The 18,318-nt window shown below is 38.7% G+C and overlaps 1 protein-coding gene across 6 annotated transcripts in view; it reads left to right on the top strand.

Moving 5' to 3' along the window:
* Positions 1-18,318, top strand: part of LOC141378483 (cysteine-rich motor neuron 1 protein-like) — a 92,333-nt gene that overhangs the window by 60,396 nt on the left and 13,619 nt on the right. For 3 of the 6 annotated variants that reach the window (XM_073927969.1, XM_073927968.1, XM_073927971.1), the window contains 3 exons: positions 5,817-5,945; positions 7,948-8,101; positions 18,175-18,293. In XM_073927969.1, coding sequence (XP_073784070.1) covers positions 5,817-5,945; positions 7,948-8,101; positions 18,175-18,293 — 402 coding nt within the window. Of the gene's footprint in view, positions 1-5,816; positions 5,946-7,947; positions 8,102-18,171; positions 18,294-18,318 lie in introns of all 6 variants that reach the window. The other 3 variants (XM_073927967.1, XM_073927966.1, XM_073927970.1) reach the window with 1 other exon arrangement.

Here is an 18,318-nt window from a genome sequence, read left to right as displayed (position 1 = left end):
AACAAGTCACTGATTCAAATAATCCATTAAGAGTGAGTCTCCAGTAAACAACTCACTGATTCAAATGATCCATTAAAAGTGAATCTCCAGTAAACAACTCACTGATTCAAATGCTCCATTAAGAGTGAGTCTCCAGTAAACAACTCACTGATTCAAATGATCCATTAAGAGTGAGTCTCCAGTAAACAACTCACTGATTCAAATGATCCATTAAGAGTGAGTCTCCAGTAAATAATTCACTGATTCAAATGATCCATTAAGAGTGAGTCTCCAGTAAACAACTCACTGATTCAAATGATCCATTAAGAGTGAGTCTCCAGTAAACAACTCACTGATTCAAATGATCCATTAAGAGTGAATCTCCAGTAAACAACTCACTGATTCAAATGATCCATTAAGAGTGAATCTCCAGTAAACAACTCACTGATTCAAATGATCCATTAAGAGTGAATCTCCTGTAAACAACTCACTGATTCAAATGTTCCATTAAGAGTGAATCTCCTGTAAACAACTCACTGATTCAAATGATCCATTAAGAGTGAATCTCCAGTAAACAACTCACTGATTCAAATGCTCCATTAAGAGTGAGTCTCCAGTAAACAACTCACTGATTCAAATGATCCATTAAGAGTGAGTCTCCAGTAAACAACTCACTGATTCAAATGATCCATTAAGAGTGAGTCTCCAGTAAACAACTCACTGATTCAAATGATCCATTAAGAGTGAGTCTCCAGTAAATAACTCACTGATTCAAATGATCCATTAAGAGTGAATCTCCAGTAAACAACTCACTGATTCAAATGATCCATTAAGAGTGAATCTCCTGTAAACAACTCACTGATTCAAATGATCCATTAAGAGTGAATCTCCTGTAAACAACTCACTGATTCAAATTATCCAATAAGAGCGAATCTCCAGTAAACAACTCACTGATTCAAATTATCCATTAAGAGTGAATCTCCTGTAAACAACTCACTGATTCAAATTATCCATTCTGAGTGAATCTCTAATAAACAACTTACAGATTCAGATGATTCATTCACAATGAGTCTCCTGTTAACAACTCACTGATTTAAATGACCCATTCAGAGTAAATCTCCAGTGAACAACTCACTGATTCAAATTATCCAGTCAGAGCGAGTCTCCAGTAAACAACTCACTGATTCAAATGATCCATTCAGAGTGAATCTCCAGTAAACAACTCACTGATTCAAATGCTCCATTTAGAGTTATTCTCCAGTAAACAACTCATTGATTACGATCCATTCAGAGTAAATCCTCAGTAAACAACTCACTGATTCAAATGCTCCATTCAGAGTGAATCTCCAGTAAACAACTCACTGATTCAAATGCTCCATTCAGAGTGAATCTCCAGTAAACAACTCACTGATTAAAATAATCCATTCAGAGTGAATCTCCAGTAAACAACTCACTGATTCAAATGATCTGTTCAGAGTGAATCTCCAGTAAACAACTCACTGATTAAAATAATCCATTCAGAGTGAATCTCCAGTAAACGACTCACTGATTCAAATGCTCCATTCAGAGTGAATCTCCAGTAAACAACTCACTGATTAAAATAATCCATTCAGAGTGAATCTCCAGTAAACAACTCACTGATTCAAATGCTCCATTCAGAGTGAATCTCCAGTAAACAACTCACTGATTCAAATGCTCCATTCAGAGTGAATCTCCAGTAAACAACTCACTGATTCAAGTGATCCATTCAGAGTGAATCTCCAGTAAACGACTCACTGATTAGCTGACTCAAATGATGCAGTCAAATGTGTATGTGTATGTGTGTGTGTGTGTGCGTGTGCGTGCGTGCGTGTGTTTGTGTGTGTGTGCGTTTTTGCGCGCGTGTGTGTGTACGTATGTGCGCACGTGTGTGTGTTTCTAGCAGTATGTGCAGATATTGCCTGAGGTTTATTGTACACTGTTCTGAAACACACACACACAGCTCTTTAAAGCTCCGGCTGTGTGTGTGTTCAATCACATCTGAAGCTTCGTCTTTTACAGTCTCGGCAGTCAAATGGAAGCCACCTGCTGTCCTTAATTACACAAGATTATTTTCTGGAAGAATAATTAGTCACACCTCTTTAGCTCGGTGCGTGCCAACAGGGCTGCACATGTGGCATCCCAGCATGCCTCTCTCCCGGTTGAGGTTTTATATCTGAGGTGGCAGAGGCAGCAGTGTGTGTGTGTGTGTGTGTGTGTGTGTGTGTGTGTGTGTGTGTGTGGTTTATTCCTGCTGATTCTCTTCATATAGTGTCTGCAATCTGCATTTTTTCATCGTGTAAACAAGTAGTGAAAGTTCTTAGTGATGATTTTGCAAGAGAAATGTGTTACCAGAACTCATCATGCTCATAATTCATCATAAATGTGCAAACAAGTGAAAATAACTGCATGTATTTAATATACAATCATGAATAAACGAAAAATGTGTGCTGACAAAAATAAAACTATAGTCCTAATATGAAAAGGATTTTGTATCTATTATATGCGGAAGAGATCATTCATTTATGTTATGTTCATAACAAATCCGTTTATTAATTCAGTGAATCATTTAATGGAGACTCACTCTGAATGGATCATATGAATCAGTGAGTTGTTTACTGAAGACTGTCTCTGAATGGTTCATTTGAATCAGTGAGTTGTTTACTGGAGACTCGCTCTGAATTGATCATTTGAATCAGTGAGTCGTTTACTAGAGACTCACTCTGAATGGATCACTTGAATCAGTGAGCTGTTTACTCAAGACTCACTCTGACTGCATCATTTGAATCAGTGAGTTGTTTACTAGAGACTCGCTCTGAATGGATCACTTGAATCATTGAGTTGTTTACTGAAGATTCACTCTGACTGGATCATTTAAATCAGTGAGTTGTTTACTGGAGACTCTTTTTAATTTAATAATTTGAATCAGTGAGTCGTTTAGAGGAGACTCACTCTAAATGGATCATTTGAATCAATGACTTGTTTACTGGAGACTCACTCTGAATGGATCCTCTGAATCGGTGAGTTGTTTACAGGAGACTCTGAATCACTGAGATGTTTACTCCAGAACAGATGTGGTCGCATGAGTCATATTCACAAATTATATTTGTGAACCAATTAAACAAATAAACTGACAAAATTCAGCTCATTCAGGAATAAAACACCAGTATTGCATCTGAGTGATTCCTCCCCTCCAGATTCACTTCTTACTCTGCTGTTTAGCACAGGGGTAGTGGGATAAAAGTACAGTATTTGGCTGTGGAAAGTGAAGTAAATCTCTGCTGAAATACTTGGATAAGTGTAGATGCTTAATAAGTGTACAGTAGTGAAGTAAACACAGTTATTGTCCAGCGCTGGTGGTGAATGCGGCTGTGTTTATGTGTAATGGGACGCTTCTGTTTGCAGTTAAAGTGTGTTTTACCCCCGGAGTGAATCACGTGATCTGAGCCAAACAACACACTCCAGCTTTTCTTCCTGGTGCACACGAGGATGAGTTCAGCAGAAACACATGAGCCGTTTGCCTCACCGCTGTAAATCTAGCAGCCTGGTGTCTTTAAGTCCCTACTTTATGCTCCTGCTCTCATTACTGCATGTCATTCTAGAGAAAAGTGTGTCTTCATAATTGAAATACAGCCGCTGCTGGATGATGTTGATCAGCGCTGGGTGGCAGGGCTAAAATCATCTTTCTCAGAATGCATTGTTGAAATGTCAGTGACGGTGTGCACACAGCCTAATGAAGAACACTCTGGCATAGTTTATGTCAGTGATAAAGTACATCCAGGAGGTTGTTATCTCAGAATAATCCCACTAGGTTTGTCAGCAGCCTGAGCTGATATTATGTTGCCATATTGAAATGAGAATGCAGTATACTGTGATCAGCAGTTAATCACGACTCTCTCTGAAATAAGGGTATAAAACATGTCACTGGGGTGGTGCTGTTATAAAAGGTTCGCTTTTGTACTTAACAGGTCCACATTTGTACTTTAAAACACACCATGAAACTGAAGTTAAGGTTGTCCTTTTATTGGCATATTGTTACTTACATCCAATTGAAACGATTGGATTATTGGAAAATTGGAACATTTACTTATGAATAAAGGCAAGGTATAAAGAGATAAACACTGATAGCCCCGTCCTAAAGGACTGATAGCCCTGCCCTGAAGGACTGATAGTCATTCATTCATTAATTTTCTTGTCGGGTTAGTTTCTTTATTAATCCGGGGTCGCCACAGCGGAATGCAGCGGATGCCCTTCCAGCCGCAACCCATCTCTGGGAAACATCCACACACACATTCACACACACACTCATACACTACAGACAATTTAGCCTACCCAGTTCACCTGTACTACATGTCTTTGGAAACCGGAGCACCCGGAGGAAACCCACACGAACGCAGGGAGAACATGCAAACTCCACACAGAAACGCCAACTGAGCTGAGGATCGAACCAGTGACCTTCTTGCTGTGAGGCAAACGTGCTACCCACTGCGCCACTGCGTTGCCAAGGACTGATAGTCTTGCCCTAAATAGGAAGAAAAACCCACCCTAATTGACTGAAAGCCCTGCCCTAAATGTTTGATAGGTCCACCTTAAATGACTGATAGCCCCGCCCTAAATGACAGATCGCTCCACCCTATATGACTGTTAGTCCCGCCATAAAGAACTGATAGCCCCAGCCTAAATTTCTGATAGCTCCACCCTAAATTACCGATAGCCCCACCCTAAATTACTGTTAGTCCTGCCCTAGATGACTAATAGCTCCACACTAAAGGACTGATAGCCACGCCTTAAAGAACTGATAGTCAAACCCTAAATAACTGATAGCTCCACCCTAAAGGACATATAGCCATGTCCTAAAGGACAGACAGCTCCACCCTAAAATACTGATAGCTCCACCCTAAAGGACTAATAGCTCCACCCTAAGAGACAGATAACTCCACCCTAAAAGACAGATAGTTACACTCTAAAGGATTGATAGCTTCAGCCTAATGGACTGATAGCCACGCCCTAAAGGACAAATAGCTCCGCCCTAAAAGACTGATAGCTCCAGCCTAAAGGACTGATAGCCACGCCCTAAAGGACTGATAGCTCTACTTTAAATGGCTGATAGCCCCATCCTAAAGGACTGATAGCCACACCCTAAAGGACTGATAGCCACACCCTAAAGGACTGATAGCCACACCCTAAATGACTGATAGCCCCATCCTAAAGGACTGATAGCCACACCCTAAAGGACTGATAGCTATACTTTAAATGGCTGATAGCCCCATCCTAAAGGACTGATAGCCACACCCTAAAGGACTGATAGCTCTACTTTGAATGGCTGATAGCCCTGCCCTAAAGGACTTATAGTCACGCCCTAAAGGACTGATACCTCTTTAAATGGCTGATAGCCCAGCCCTAAAGGACTGATAGCTCCACCCTAAAGGACTAATAGAGCTGCCCTAAAAGATTGATAACTCCACCTCAAATCAATGATAACTCCACCCAAAAATGTATTCCATGTGACCAGAAGTGTAGATAACCTGTTTCCAGGTGGGAGGGAAGGTTATGGTATTTGATTAAAGATTATGAGGGAAATTAATTTATTCAAGATAAAGAAGAGCCCAGATAGATCATTACCAACCCTACATACACTAATCAGATGCTGGCTTTGATGTACTGTGTAAATGTGGCCCTGTTGAATACGAAGGTGGACGTTTTGAAAAGTGACACCCCAGTGACAGGATCTGCTGCATCATTTCTGAGAGTGAAGAAGAACATGTGCGTAAAATGTGGTGTCATAATCCTGGTTTTAGAGTGTGTGTTGTTGTCCTCAGAGCCGTCATATGAGACTGTGAGTCCACTGCTCTGCCCACCGCTGCAGAACTGCTCTCTGTCTGAACACCACTGCCCATACGGCTTCCAGCAGGACCCCAGCGGCTGTCTGCTCTGCCAGTGTGTCAACAGTGAGTCACACACACACACACACGCACGCGCAAACACAAATATATATATAAACACAAATATACACAAACATACAGTTCGCTCAAACACACACAAAAAAACACAAAAATATATACAACACACATACACAAAAACACAATCAAACACACACATATTCAAATACACACACATAAATATATACATGACCTCAAACACACATTCTAACACACACTTAAGCACACATATACACACAAAACACACTTAAACAGACACACATAAACACAAACACTCACACGCACACAAACTGACACAAACTCAGACACACATTATCAAACACTTAAACACAAATTCAGACACACATATACACAAACACACACACACACACACACACATACTGTTCAAACAACCACCCACAAACTCAAACACACTCATACACACACTCAAACACACATTATCAAACACTTAAACACAAATTCAGACACACATATACACAAACACACACACACACGCACACACACACACACACACACACACACACACACACCATACTGTTCAAACAACCACCCACAAACTCAAACACACTCAGACACACACTCACACACATTATCAAACACTTAAACACAATTTCAGACACACATACACACACGCACACACTCACTCTCAAACAGACACACACATTCAAACACAAACACACTCAGACACATATACTCAAACACACTTTATCAAACACTTAAACACAAATTCAGACACACATATACACAAACACACACACACACACACGCACACACATTCACACACACACACACACACACACACACACACACACACACACATACACTGAGACACACAAATACTCAACCACACACACACACACACACACACACACACACACACACACACACACACACACACACACACACACATACACTGAGACACACAAATACTCAACCACACACACACACACACACACACACACACACACACACACATATACACCACAAATACATGCAAACTCAAGCACAGACAGACACATACACAAACACACTCATGCACACATTTACTCAAACACACACACACACATACACAAACACACTCATACACGCATATACTCAAACACACACACCACCCATACATACACATAAACAAACACACTCAGACACACACAAACTGTGCACACAACCACACACACTCAAAAACACACACACAAACACTCACACACACTCAGACACACACACTTACTTTTTGGTCCCCACAATGTAAGGATTACCAGGCACACACACTCATTCACACACATATAAACTCATGAGAAAACTGTACTGCGTGCAGAGCGCTACAAAACACTCCCAGGTCTGTTTGAGAAAGGGCCAATGGCCCGCAAACACAAGCAAACACTGCCTCTGCACGCACGAGTGTGTCCAAGAAATAAAGATCTGACACACAAGTCCAGCTCTCAGATCTGCAGCGCTGCTCCGCAACACTCCACTGATCCTCAAGACCTTTCCCAGAGAGTTTCAGGGGTCAGGCTGACGTTTGAGCATGGCGGGGTTCATGGGATCGTAAACTTCCCCAAAACATTACACATTCTCCTCCTGCAGTTTGTTTGGAAGAGATGACGCTTGGCGTTTCTGCACCAGCAGCAGCATCGACACGCTGTAGAATCAAATAATCACGCTTGATTCTACATAGATTCTACATAGACGCATAGTCCCTTTATTTATCTGGGGTCACCACAGTGGAATGAACCATCAACTTATCCAGCACATGTTTTACACAACGGATGCCCTTCCAGCTGCAACCCAGTACTGGGAAATACCCATACACACTCATACACTATAGCCAATTTAGTTGATTAGTTCCTCTATAGCGCATGTGTTTGGACTGTGGGGGAAACCGGAGCACCCGGAGGAAACCCACAACAACACAAGGAGAACATGCAAACTCCACACAGAAACACCAACTGACCCAGCCGGGACTCGAACCAGCGACCTTCTGTTTTTTGACTGTATACTCTTGCTGTGTTTCCAGATGAGACCTGTCCTGATGTGTCCATGTACTGCTCTCTGGACTGCCCCATGGGTTTCGAGAAGGACAGCTATGGTTGTGATGTGTGTGAATGTAGTGTTTCCATACCGAAGTGCCGCCCCATGACCTGCAGCAAGACGTGTCCGTATGGATTTGTGTAAGTTTATATTACTGCATAGCAAACATACACTCACCGGCCACTTTATTAGGTACACTTGTCCAGCTGCTCGTAAACACAAATTTTTTAATCAGCCAATAACATGGCAGCAGCTCACTGCATTTAGACATGTAGACATGGTCAAGACGATCTGCTGCAGCTCAAACTGAGCATCAGAATGGGGAAGAAAGGGGATTTAATAGACTTTGAGCGTGGCATGGTTGTTGCTGCCAGACGGGCTGCTCTGAGTATTTCAGAAACTGCTGATCTGCTGGGATTTTCACGCACAACCATCTCTAGGGTTTACAGAGAAAAAGTGGAAATATCTAGTGAGCGCCAGTTCTGTGGGCGCAAATGCCTTGCTGATGCCAGAGGTCAGAGGAGAATGGCCAGACTGGTTCCAGCAACAGTAACTCAAATAAGCACTCGTTACAACCGAGCTCTGCAGAAGAGCATCTCTGAACACACAACACGTCCAACCTTGAGGCGGATGGGCTACAGCAGCAGAAGAGCACACCGGGTGCCGCTCCTGTCAGCTAAGAACAGGAAACTGAGGCTACAATTCACACAGACTCACCAAAACTGGACAATAGAAGATTGGAGAAACGTTGCTGCTCTGATGAGTCTCCATTTCTGCTGACACATTCGGATGCTCGGCTCACAATTTGGCCTCAACAACATGAAAGCATGGATCATCCTGCCTTGTATCAGCGGTTCAGGCTGGTGGTGGTGGTGTAATGGTGTGGGGGAGATTTTCTTTGGGTCCATTAGTACCAATTGAGCATCAACGCCACAGCCTACCTGAGTATTGCTGCTGACCATGTCCATCCCTTTATGAGCACAGTGTCTCCATCTTCTGATGGCTACTTCCAGCAGGATAACGCAGCATGTCATAAAGCTCAATCATCTCAGACTGGTTTCTTGAACATGACGATGAGTTCACTGTACTCGAATGGCCTCCACAGTCACCAGAGCTCAATCCAATAGAGCAGCTTTGGGATGTGGTGGAACGGGAGATTGGCATCATGGATGTGCAGCCGACAAATCTGCAGCAACTGTGTGATGCTATCATGACAATATGGAGCAAAATCTCTGAGGAATATTTCCAGTAGCTTGCTGAATCTCTGCCATGAAGGATTAAGGCAGTTCAGAAAGCAAAATGGATCCAACCTGGTGCTAGTAAGGTGTACCTAATAAAATGGAAAAGAGCCATCTGACCCAGCTGGGACTCGAACCAGCAACCATCTTGCTGTGAGGCCACAGTGGAACATAAAATGTCATTATTACATTATGACATAAGTGTTTCTGGAGTTCCATGTGAGCACACGAAGCAGTATCTCAAAACCTTCGCTTCATTTCAGCACAGCGATCAAATGCGTGTTGAACACCAATGCGCCTGTATGTGAGTGTGAGCTGCGATTCTGCATAGATGTGTATATAAAGCACGAGCCCCCACTGGAGGATAGACTTTCATGTATGCCCGGGATCTGACTTTCCTGGATCATTTCAGAAGTCAGGATCCTCTCTCCATCTCGCTCCAGAGGAAATCCCTGTTTATAGTGGCTCATGCCGAGATCCTCTTCTGCTTTGAGCCTGTTTGTTGCTGGCGTTTATTGCCAGAAGGAAAAACAGTTACAACAAAGATCTGGAAACAAACACTAAGATCACGAGCGTCTGAGTCCAGATGATCCTCCTCTGCTTATGAAATATCTGCGGCTGCTTAAAACAAACCCCTGCAGTTCACAAAACCCTGAGCTGTAATGCGTTTTAAACAGTTTGTTCAGCTTGAAGATTCGTTGCATGTTACTTTTTTGTCCAATTTAAGCTTGATGTAGATATGTTAAGAGGTGATTTACATGACTACAAAACTTTTATAAATGACGAGATATTATAGAGATGGAATTTTAAAGAAATTTATAAAAGATATGAATGTACAGCACATGGTTATTTGCTATATCCTAGGGTTAAACACAATGGTGACCTTGACTAAATATAAGTGTGAATGGTGAAACATGATTATAACACAGGCTTATATAGAGTTAACCTAGGGTTATATGCAATGCTAACCTTTTTCAAAGTATGAAACATTAACCCAGGGTTAGAAGTGGCATCAGAATACTGTAAAATACACTTGTTTATTAATAAGCAATAAACATTCTGTAACCCAGGGTCACACAGAGGTTAAATAATGTTAACCAAGGGTTAAACACAGTGCTAATATTTAAGTATGAAATATCATTTAACCCAGGATTAAAATGACTTTATTGCGTTAATGTTAACCCAATATTATTTTAAAATTGAAATACACTTCTCTAAATATAAGTATATTGTATATATATATATATATATATATATATATATATATATATATATATATATATATATATATATATATATATATATATATATATGAAATATAATATGAAATATCGTTTAACCCAGGATTAAAATGACTTTATTGGGTTATTGTTAATCCAGGTTTAAATTGACTACAGCACAGCGGCTACATGATGTTAACCTAGGGTAAACAGAGCTAACCTTCTTTAAATACAAGTGTAAAACTGTTTAATCCATGATTTAAATGACATTATTGGGTTAATGTTAATCCAGGGTTAAAAGTGACTACAGCACAGAGGTTAAATTATGTTGATCCAGGGTTAGACGCTGTGCTAAATTTCTCTAAATACTAATGTAAAACATTGATTACCCAGGATTAAAATGACCTCATGGGCTTGAGGTTAACCCAGGGTTAAAATTAACTACAACACAGAAGCTGAATTATGTTAACCCAGGGTAAACACAGAGCTAACATTCTATAAATGCAAATATCAAATATTTTTTAATCCAGGATTAAAATAACCTTGTGGGCTTAATGTTAACCCAGGGTTAAACTTGAATGCAGCACAGAGGTTAAACTATGTCAACCCAGGGTTAAACACAGTACTAAACCTCTCTAAATACAAGTGTGACTAATTGTTTAACCCAGGATTAAGATGACCTCCTGGGGTTAACTTTAACCCGGGTTAAAAGTGACTACAGCACATGGGTAAAATAATGTTAACCCTTGGTTAAACGCAGTGCTATTTTTTGTCTAAATACAAGTATAAAATATTTTTTAACCCAGGGTTAAAATTACTTTACTTGATTAATGTTAACCAAGGGTTAAAAATGACTACAGGACAGGGGCTAAATTATGTTAACACAAGGTAAAAACAGAGCTAACCTGCTCTAAATACAAGTGTAAAACATTGTATAACCCATAAATAAAATGACCTTATGGGGTCAATGTTAACCCAGGGTTAATAGTGCCCACATCGCATAGGTTAAATTATGTTATCCCAGGGTAAACACAGCCGTAACCTTCTCTAAATACAAGTGTAAAACATTGCTTAACCCAGGATTAAAATGACCTCATGGGGTTAATTTTAACCCAGGGTAAAAGTGACAGCACATGGGTAAAATAATGTTAACCCATGGTTAAACACAGTGCTATTTTTGTTTAAAGAAGTATAAAATATTGTTTAACCCAGCATTAAAATGAATTTACTGGGTTAATGTTAACCCTGGGTTAAAAGAGACTGCAGCACAGAAGCTAAATTATGTTAGACCGCAGGGTAAGCACAGAGCTAACTTCACTAAATGTAAAACATTATTTAACCCATGATTAAAATTACCTCATGGGGTTAAACTTGACCAAAGCATGGGGATTAGATTATGTTAACCCAGGGTAAACACAGTGCTGAATGTCTATAAATACAAGTGTAAAACATTGTTTAACCCAGGGTTAAAATTACCTCATGGGCATAATGTTAACCCAGGGTTAAAAGTGACTACAGCACAAAGGTTACACTTTGTTAACCCAGGGTTAAGCACAGTGCTAAACCTCTCTAACTACAAATGTAAAAAAATGTTTAACCCAGGATTAAAATGACCTCATGGGGTAAATTTTAAACCTGGGTAAAAGTGACTACAGTATATGGGCGAAATACTGTTAACCCACAGTTATACACAGTGTTGTTTTGTCTAAATACAAGTGTAAATTATAGTTTAACCCAAGATTAAAATGACTTCATTGGGTTAGTGTTAACCCTGGAATAAAAGTGTTGAATTACTTGCAGTGCTAATCTCTGGAAGGGATTTTAAAATTGAAATACGCTTCTCTAAATATAAGTATAAGCATTGTATAAACGATGATTATTATGATATCATAGGCTTAATGTTAACCCAACTCAATTATGTCTTGACATAATTCCAAAAGATATATTGTAAGGTTAATTGTGATGGTCTTTTCAGTCTAATAACAAGTATCAAATATTTAACCCAGGTCTAAAATATTTTAACCCAGGATTAAAGATAATCTTGTCACTTTTAAGTGATTGTATTTTTTTTATTTATGATTCAGTATGAAGCCTTTTCACATTTTGCAAATTTCTCTGCAGCAGAAGTGGTCATAGTTGGTAAATGACCATTGATCACGTCTTATTATGTTTCTATTCAGGTAGGCTGTGTTACAAAAATCATCAACGTGTGAATCAAAGCATCAGATGATTAATTAATAACTACTTCACGATGGAGTCTTCATCATAGGTCAGAGCTGAACCTTAGTAACTCCTCTTGAATGCGGCTAGTCCCCTCGGCGGGCAGCAGTACAGTAGTGTTGACTGCTGAGGCAGCATGTGGATGTCTACAGTACACAAACACAGAGCCGCGCCGCTCGTGACCCACAGCTCCAGCTTTGTTTAACTGCTGACTCCACACATATTTCAGCCGCTCTTCACGTCCTGTCAAATCCAATGACATTTTAGCCCCATTGAGAAGGGGAAGCAGTTTAACACCCCTTTTGTGCGCAGTTCAACCCGTTCGACTGTGTGAAATGACAATATAAACAGACCCTCATCCTCTGACACACACCACTCAAGCAGCACCGTCTTAATCAGTGACCCGGACCACAGAGATAATCCTTATAACACATCGAGTTCATTTTAAACCTGGAAGGCATGCATCAAATAAGATGAAGTCATTTGAACCTTTTTTATTTTTGTATTTACAAAGATATCATTGTGTTTACCCTGGATTAATGCTGTTTTACCTATGTACTGCATTCAATTTTAACCCTGGGTTAAACAAGATTTTGCACTTGTATTTAGACAAAGATATAATTATGTTTTTTTTCCTGGGTTATTGCTGTTTTAGCGATGTGCTGTAGTCACTTTTAACCCTGGATTAAAATTAACCCCATGAGGTAATTTTAACCCTGGGTTAAACAATATTTGGCACTTGTATTTGGATAAAACTACCATTAGTTTTACTCTAAGTTGATGCTGTTTTATCTATTTAACCATTTAACCCTGGGTTAACATTAAACCCATGTACTTATTTTAACCCTAAGTTAAGCAATATTTTGCACATGTATTTAGACAAAGATAGCATGTTATTCTACCTTAGATTATTGCTGTTTTACCCATGTACTGTATTCACTTTTAATACTGGGTTAACATTAACCCCATGAGGTCATTTTAACTCTGTGTTAAACAATATTTTGCTCTTGTTTTTAGACAAGTATACTATGTTATTATAACCTGGATTAATGCTGTTTTACTTATGTTCTTAATTCACATTTAACCCTGGGTTTATATTAACCCTATGCAGTAATTTAACCCTGGGTTAAACAATATTTGTCACTTGGTTTTAGACAAAGTTGGCATTTGTTTTACCCTGGGTTGATGCTGTTTACCCATGTACTGTAGTCACATTTAACCCTGGGTTAACATTAACCCATAAAGTAATATAACCCTGGGTTAAACAAGATTTTGCACTTGTATTTAGACAAAGATATAATTATGTTTTTTTCCTGGGTTACTGCCGTTTTAGCGATGTGCTGTAGTCACTTTTAACCCTGGATTAAAATTAACCCCATGAGGTAATTTTAACCCTGGGTTAAACAATATTTGGCACTTGTATTTGGATAAAACTACCATTAGTTTTACTCTAAGTTGATGCTGTTTTATCTATTTAACCCTAGTTATACCATTTAACCCTGGGTTAACATTAAACCTATGTACTTATTTTAACCCTAAGTTAAGTAATATTTTGCACATGTATTTAGACAAAGATAGCATGTTATTCTACCTTAGATTATTGCTGTTTTACCCATGTACTGTATTCACTTTTAATACTGGGTTAACATTAACCCCATGAGGTCATTTTAACCCTGTGTTAAACAATATTTTGCACTTGTCTTTAGACAAGTATACTATGTTATTATAACCTGGATTAATGCTGTTTTACTTATGTTCTTAATTCACATTTAACTCTGGGTTTATATTAACCCTATGCAGTAATTTAACCCTGGGTTAAACAATATTTGTCACTTGGTTTTAGACAAAGTTGGCATTTGTTTTAGCCTGGGTTGATGCTGTTTAACCATGTACTGTAGTCACATTTAACCCTGGGTTAACATTAACCCATAAAGTAATATAACCCTGGGTTAAACAATATTTTGCACTGGTATTTAGACAAAGATATCATATTAATTCTTCCTGGGTAAATGCTGTTTTACTTATGTACTGTAGTCACTTTTACCCTGGGTTAAACAGTATTGGCACTTGCAGTTAAACAAATATAGCATTTTGTTTTACCCAGGATTAATACTGTTTTTAATGTGCTGTATTCACTTTTAACCCTGGATTAACATTAACCCTATGATGTAATTTTAACTCTGGGTTAAACAATATTTGGTACTTGTTTTTAGACAAAGATAGCATTTTGATTTACCATGGGTTAATGCTGTTTTACTTAAGTACCGTAGTCACATTTAACCCTGGGTTAACATTAACCCATAAGGTCATTTGACCCTGGGTTTAACAATATTTTACACTTGCATTTAAACAAAGATAGCATTTTGTTTTACTTATGTACTGTATTCACTTTTAACCCTGGTTTAACATTAACCCTATGATGTAATTTTAACTCTGGGTTAAACAATATTTGGCACTTGTTTTTAGACAAAGATAGCATTTTGATTTACCATGGGTTATAATGCTGTTTTACCTAAGTACTGTATTCATTTTAACACTTTATTAACACAAACCCCATATTGTAATTTTAACTCTGTGTTAAACAATATTTAGCACTTGTATAGTATGTTATTATACCCTGGATTAATATTGTTTTACTTGCGTCCTTAATTCACTTTTAGCCCTGGTTTAATATTAAACCCATGCGGTAATTTAACCCTGGGTTAAACAATATTTGTCACTTGTTTTTAGACAAAGTTGGCATATTAATTTACCCTGGGTAAATGCTGTTTACCCATGTACTATAGTCAAATTTAACCCTGGGTTAACATTTACCCATAAGGTCATTTAACCCTGGGTCAAACAATATTTTGCACTTGTATAGTATGTTATTATACCCAAGTATAGTATGTTATTATACCCTGGATTAATGCTTTTTTACTTATCTTCTTAACTCACTTTTAACCCTGGGTTTATATTAACCCCATGCAGTAATATAACCCTGGGTTAAACAATATTTGTCACTTGGTTTTAGACAAAGTTGGCATTTGTTTTACCCTGGGTTAATGCCGTTTACCCATGTACTGTAGTCAAATTTAATCCTGGGTTAGCATTTACCCATAAGATCATTTAACCCTGGGTTAAACAATATTTTGCAGTTGTATAGTATGTTATTATACCCAAGTATAGTATGTTATTATACCCTGGATTAATGCTGTTTTACTAATGTTCTTAATTCACTTTTAACCCTGGGTTTATTTTAACCCCATGCAGTAATTTAACCCTGGGTTAAACAATATTTGTCACTTGGTTTTATACAAAGTTGGCATTTGTTTTACCCTGGGTTAATGCCGTTTACCCATGTACTGTAGTCAAATTTAACCCTGGGTTAGCATTTACCCATAAGATCATTTAACCCTGGGTTAAACAATGTTTTGCACTTGTATAGTATGTTATTATACCCAAGTATAGTATGTTATTATACCCTGGATTGATGCTGTTTTACTTATGCTCTTAATTGACTTTTAACCCTGGGTTAATATTAACCCCATACAGTAATTTAACCCCGGGTTAAACAATTTTGTCACTTGTTTTTTGACAATGTTGGCATATTAATTTACCCTGGGTAAATGCTGTTTACCCATGTACTGTTGTCAAATTTAACCCTGGGTTAACATTTACCCATAAGATAATTTAACCCTGGGTTAAACAATATTTTGCACTTGTATAGTATGTTATTATACCCTGGATTAATGCTGTTTTATTTATCTTCTTAATTCACTTTTAACCCTGGGTTAATATTAACCCCATGCAGTAATTTAACCCTGGGTTAAACAATATTTGTCACGTGTTTTTAGACAAAGTTGGCATATTAGTTTACCCTGGTTAAATGCTGTTTACCCATGTACTGTAGTCACTTCTAAACCTGAGATTAACAATATTTTACACTTGCATTTAAACAAAGATTTTGTTTTACCCAGGATTAATACTGTTTTCCTATGTACTGTTGTCACTTTTACCCTGCATTACCATTAACTCTATGAAGTCATTTTAACCCTTGATTAAACAATATTTTGCACTTGTATTTAGACAAATACAGCATGTTTTTTTTTACCCTGGAATAATGCAGTTTTACTTTTAACCCTGGATTAACATATACCCCATGAGGTCATTTTAACCACTGGTTAAGCCGTATTTTACACCAGGTTTATTCATGTCTGAAAACTAAAACATAGGGTTATAGGTCAGGGTTAAAACCAGTGAACATTTATAGTTATTTTTATAACAACCAGCATCATATTTGTCCAGCAGTTGTTAGTGAACTGTACAACTGTGTGTGAGTGTGTTTGTGTGTGTGAGTATTTGCGTGTGTCTTTTATATATGTGTATGTTTGTTTGTGTGTAATGTATGTGTGTCTATGTGTATGTATGAGTGTATTTGTGAGTGTGTGTTCATGAACATGATTCCTCATTTCTCTGGACTCATACAGTGCAGAATAAAACAGAAGCAGATGCCTGTGAGAGCGCCGGGGCATCTGGATCCGGTGTGTGTCGCACTTTTACAAACGCTCCTGTTTGACGAAGTTTAATGAATCAGGACATTATTCACATAAAAGTGTCCAGCGTTATTATGAGGCATTACGAGACGTGCTTTGATCTGCCTTCAGAAGTTTGAAGCCGGAATCAAAAGCTTTTAAATGTTTTCTCAAGGTTCCAGTAATATTAGTAGAGCTATCATGCAGAAATCACTTTTATAAAGGGGTTGAACCCCAGTTGTGTGTGTGTCAGCAGTGTGTGAATATACCCAGTCTCTAATGGACAACATGAATGCATTGTGTTTGTTCTAATCAGACTTGATAAAAGAAACACTTTGATTGACATTCTCCCTTTGTATGATGTCATCAAAGGTGAAAAGCCCCGCCCACTAGTGCCTATATCTCCCTCATAAACAGCAGCCCTGAGTGAGAAGCAGCCGTTTGTCCATTAGAGTGTTTGAGCTGCTGAAGATAATGTCAGCGTAGACTAAGAGGATTGTAGATGTGGAGTTTTAAATGAAGCACACCTGACACTTGCACACCTGACCAGCACTGACAACACACACACTGCTGTTTTATGTCTGATGCACAGCTGTCTGTAGCTCCGCCCACTTCTGAAAACACCACAATCTCATTTGCATTTAAAGCTACAGTCACCAAAACGCCACAATTAGGATCAAAAAGCATTACTTTAATTATATTAACCGGTGCAGTATTACTTTTACTTTTTATTTATTGTGAAACAACAAGCAAAATAATCTTGTTTTCGCTTTGACGTTAGATCATTTTACTCACCCCACTGGCAGATTATTTTGCTTGCTTTAAGGAAAATCTCATTTAATTTGACTCATTGTTTCTGTAAACAAGACTACGTGTGTTTACTCGTCCAGAAAAAGCTTCTTGATTTAAGATGTTTTAGATATTTGCATTAGAAACAAGACAGAAACTCCAAGAAAAGCGTTTTCTGCGGTGCATCGTCTCCTGTGGTGATCCTCTGCTGTTTTCTGTGTGTGTTCAGCAGGAATAAGCACGGCTGTGAGATGTGCCGCTGCGTCAGGTGTCCTCCATTCAGCTGTGAGAAAACCTGCAGCGGCGGCTTCAAGAAGAGCAGGAAGGGCTGCAGCGTCTGTGAGTGTAAAGGTGAGACCAAAACATTCATTAGCAT

The sequence above is a fragment of the Danio rerio genome, chromosome 17 (assembly GCF_049306965.1).
Source record: "Danio rerio strain Tuebingen ecotype United States chromosome 17, GRCz12tu, whole genome shotgun sequence".
NCBI classification, from domain to species: Eukaryota; Metazoa; Chordata; class Actinopteri; order Cypriniformes; family Danionidae; genus Danio; species Danio rerio.
The sequence above is the reverse complement of the archived record's forward strand: the minus strand, read 5'-3'. Positions and strand labels throughout refer to the sequence as shown.